General features: G+C 42.1%; 1 protein-coding gene across 1 annotated transcript; it reads left to right on the forward strand.

Annotated features, from left to right (window-relative positions):
* Nucleotides 1-115: 115 nt before the first annotated feature.
* On the forward strand, nt 116-3,073 carry CSUI_007895 (bucentaur or craniofacial development domain-containing protein). Its single transcript, XM_068068038.1, has 5 exons — nt 116-176; nt 1,014-1,132; nt 1,449-1,500; nt 2,023-2,076; nt 2,549-3,073. The coding sequence occupies exons 2-5, from the start codon at nt 1,027-1,029 to the stop codon at nt 2,667-2,669; spliced, it is 333 nt and encodes a 110-aa protein (XP_067919985.1). The 5' UTR covers nt 116-176; nt 1,014-1,026; the 3' UTR covers nt 2,670-3,073.
* The last annotated feature ends 1,068 nt before the right edge of the window (nt 3,074-4,141 follow it).

Below are 4,141 nucleotides of genomic sequence, written 5' to 3' on the forward strand. Positions count from 1 at the left end.
TTCTCTCTTTCTTTCTTTCTTTCTCACTCTTCTTTCTTTCTTTCTTTCTCTCTTTCTTTCTTTGTTTCTTTCTCACTCTTTCTCATTCTTTCTTTCTTTCTCTTTGCATTTGTAGAGGAAGATGCGGGAGAGATTCTAGTGAAGAAAGTCGTCAGATTTGCAGGCCAAACTGTCGAGTAAGAAAAAGAAGAAGAACATACTAGCTGTAGTAGGACTAGGCCTAGTAGTAGGAGGAGGAGTAGTAGTTAGGAGTAGTAGTAGTAGGAGGAGGAGAAGGAGGAGGAGGCAGCGCAGCTAGTCAGCTTTAAAGGGGCAGGTCATTCTTCTCTTCTCGTTTCTCCGACTTCTTTTCGTTTGGGCTTTATCCATCGTGTCGTGTGATGCTTTTGCTTCAAGCAGAACAAACCAGTCTTCTCTGTTTTCTCTCTCTTCGTTTCTTTCTTCTTCTTCTTTACCATAGTCTTTCTTACGTGTATCCACACTCTCCTCTTTTCGTGATGCTCCCTACATATGTATACCTCGATCTGTCTACATACATATACGCATATATATATATATATACATTCTTGTCGGCCTCTATTTATCTATCTATCTCTCCTTAGTTCACATATCTGTATCTGTCTAGCTTCAGTCGATCTATCTATTTACGTAGAAGGGGCCTTTCTACGTAATGATGTATGAAGCCTAGAAATCTGACAGATAGAGAAACGTACTGTGGATGAAAAGAAGAAAGCATGTCTATACATGTCGATGTGTATGCATATGCTTAGTTATATCTATGTATATGTCTACGTATATGTACATTCTTCTCTATCTTCTCGGGGAGACAAGTATCCGAGGAAGTATGGAGACAGCAACAGCAGCTTCAAACAGACTGTCTCTGTCTCTTCTCTTCTCTTCTTCATCTCTTTCTTTGGGTTTCTTTTATGTGTTTTCTCTTTCTTCTTTTCTTTTTCTTTCTGTCTCTACCGATCTTCCTTGCCCGCTTGTCTTCTCCTGCTTTGTGTGTCTAGAGTAGAGAAGGCTATGGAGGCAGAGTCAGCTGACTATCGCGCCTTCTTAAAGCAGCAAGAGAAGAGTCGGCAGAGACAACTAGGAGGGAAGTTCGCTCATCTCGACTCTCTTGTCTCAGGTAAGAAAGAAAGAAAGAGAGGGGTTAGAATGAAAGAAACAAGAAAAGAAAGGGATAAGAAGGAAAGAGTGAGAAGGAAGGAAAGAGAACCTTCGGCTATCTTCTTCCTCTGTATAGGGTTATCTAGCTGTATCTGTGTAGAGATAGCCTTGCATGTAGAGACAAACAGACAGAGAAAGAGAATGAAAGGGACGCTGTCTCTTTCTTATCTCTTTCAATGTGTCTTACGTCCTCCCTTCCCTTCTTCGTCATTTCTTTCCTTCATTCTTTCTCATCTTTATTCTTCTTTTCTTTCTCTTTCTTTTCGTTTCTCAAGCTCTCGACGGTCCAGCGACGATAAATTCCGTTCAGAAATCTCAGGCAGACTGGTGAGACTCCATACAATTCTCTTCTACTTCCTCCTCTTCATCTATCTTTCTTTCTTTGTTTCTCGGCATCTTGGGTATCTAACACATGTGGAGAAAAGTCTTGTTTAAGAAAGAAGATTCAATCCAGTTATCTTTCAAGATCGCTTTCTCTCTTTCTTCATACACCTTCGTTTACAGAGATCTCTTACATGGGACGTCTCTCTTTCTCGCATCTCTTTTCATCCCCTTTCTTTCTTTCTCTCTTTCTTCTACGTTCTTCTGTACAGCTCATCTCCGTATGAAGTCTATCTCCTTTCTTTTTTCTTCTTTCCCTCTATTTCTCTATCTCTATCTATCAGTCTGTCTATCTCTCTATCTATCTGTGGATCTAGTGAACGAGAGAAGGAAGTATGCTCCTCTAGCTATCGGTACTTCCTTTCGTTAATTCCTCTTTCTTCTTTCTCTGTTTCATCTATCTATCTTTCTTCCTTTCTTTCTTCTCATTTTTTCTTTCTTTCTTTCTTTGTCTGTTTGTGCGCGTAGGGACAAGTTCAAGCGTGATACAGGCATCGAGGCAGAGCTTAAAAGCGGCCACGGGTAAGAGACGAGACAAAAGAAGAAAAGAAATTCTCTCTCACTGGCCTACATTTCTGTTCTATCTGTCTTCTATCTCTAGAAAGATAGCTCAAGGATAGATTAAAGATAGATAGGTAGATTGCTTTCTTCATCTTCTCTTCGCTTTTTCCTTCGTTCTTTCTCTCCGTCAAGACAGGAATAGAAAGATGTGATTTGCTCGCTTTTTTAGCCTTTCATCTACAAGTCAAGAACGATCTTCTGTCTCCTCGTCTTCTTGAAGAAGATGAAGAAGAGACACATCCAAAGGAGACGTACTACCTTGCTTTTCTCTCCGGCGCTTTTCTTGATCTTCTTCAAACTCGTTTCTTCGTCTTCTTTTTATCTTCTTCTTCTTCTCTTCTACGTTTTGGTTCTTCTCTTTCTTCTTCAATCAGGGGGATAAGAAAGGTTTCTCTTGATATAATTTTCTATTGGAGTGCTCCTCTTTTCTTAGGTACCTCGATAAGCAAGCTTTCCTTGCAGAGACAGAGTGGCGACAGCATGAGAAGAACGTGGAGATTCGGAGACGTCTACAACTCCAGCAGCAAATGCAGCAGGCACCTCCGCCTCGATAAACGAACGAACGACCTACTGGATACAAAAACGGACTTCTCTACTTGTCCCTTTCTTCTTCTTCTTCTCTTTCTTCGCTCAAAGTCCAATGTTTCTATCTATCTCTTGGTGTCTTTATTCAATCTCTCTCTATCTAGCTAGCTACGGTTCTCGGCTATCGATCTATGATCTCTTTATGTGTCTGTTGAGCGGTGTATGTATTTGAAGGCATCTCTCAGAGGGAGAAGGAATTTGCTGAGAAACTGCATGCGGTGTGAAAGAGGCTATCTATCTATCTGTTTCTCTGTCTGTCTGTCTATTTCCTTGACAGGCTTTCTTATACAGAAGTTTATTCAGCCGAGGATGTATAGATTTCTTTCTAATGTTCTGAGTCGATCCGTCGCCCCTTGGTTTTTAAATGAAGTGCTGTGGAAAAGGATGGTGAGGTGTACATACACCCCACCATCGATGGAGGAAGACTTGTCACACAAACGTTTTTGAGAAGGCTCTCCTTCCTTTCTCATAATCTAAGATTTTACCTTTCGCCTTTTCATCTCTTTGTTTTTCATCCCAGTTGTAGACACCATCCACTAGAAAGGAAGAGGAGATAGATAGCTCTTTCGGAAATCTCTTCTTTCTTTCTTTCTTTTTCGTCAGTCTCATAATCGATATGATCGATTCCTTTCAGAGTTTCTCTGGATTCTCTTCACGTCTTTCCACCTATATACATAGGGGCTCTAGAAAGTCTATTCTCTTCTTGACTGTCTGTCTTTTAAAGAAAAACACTACAAGGAGACGACAGTAGATATGGATTTCGAGAGTCCTTTCCTCTAGAACTGCATTTCTCAAGTCATAACTCCAGAAAAACCAGATGAATGGACCCAGCGTGGGTGGCTTTCTAAGAGACGGAGCGGGACAAACAGATTCTCGCCGATGCCAAATGGCGACACCTCTGCGAATCTGGAGTTTGCGCACTCGAAAATAGTTCTCTCTTGATTCACAAGCTGGAGTACAAAGGACAAGCGGCAGCGAAAGAGTTTGTATTGCAGGGGTGGCAGGCACGCTTTCTGATGGAGAATCTGCGAACAGCTTCTCGTGGTAGCTAGTCTTTATAGAAAGAAGAGACTGAGTGCTCTCTCTCTAATACAGCCTTGTCACCTAGATAGCTTGTGCAGCGGTTGGGCAGCAAAAAGGCACTTCTGCAACTTTTGTTCAGGTGTTGAGTGTTATTCCGTGGATGAAGCCGTAACTTTGGAAGGGAATGATGATGGTTCTGTTGAAGAAGGAAGAGTCGACCGGGGCCCTCTTTGCGTGAAACCTCCTACTGCTCAGGTTTAGGAAGAAATCTCGATCTACCCTCGCGTGAGAGCCGGGCAGGGGGAGATATTGCTCGCTGGGCGGGCATGACATGCCTGCTTACTGAAGGCTGGATTCGGTTAAGTTATGTTATTTCAACGGAGTCCATCGCCATACAAGTGCTCTTGGTCCTGCGTTG

This window comes from Cystoisospora suis (genome assembly GCF_002600585.1).
Source record: "Cystoisospora suis strain Wien I chromosome Unknown contig_4273, whole genome shotgun sequence".
NCBI classification, from domain to species: domain Eukaryota; phylum Apicomplexa; class Conoidasida; order Eucoccidiorida; family Sarcocystidae; genus Cystoisospora; species Cystoisospora suis.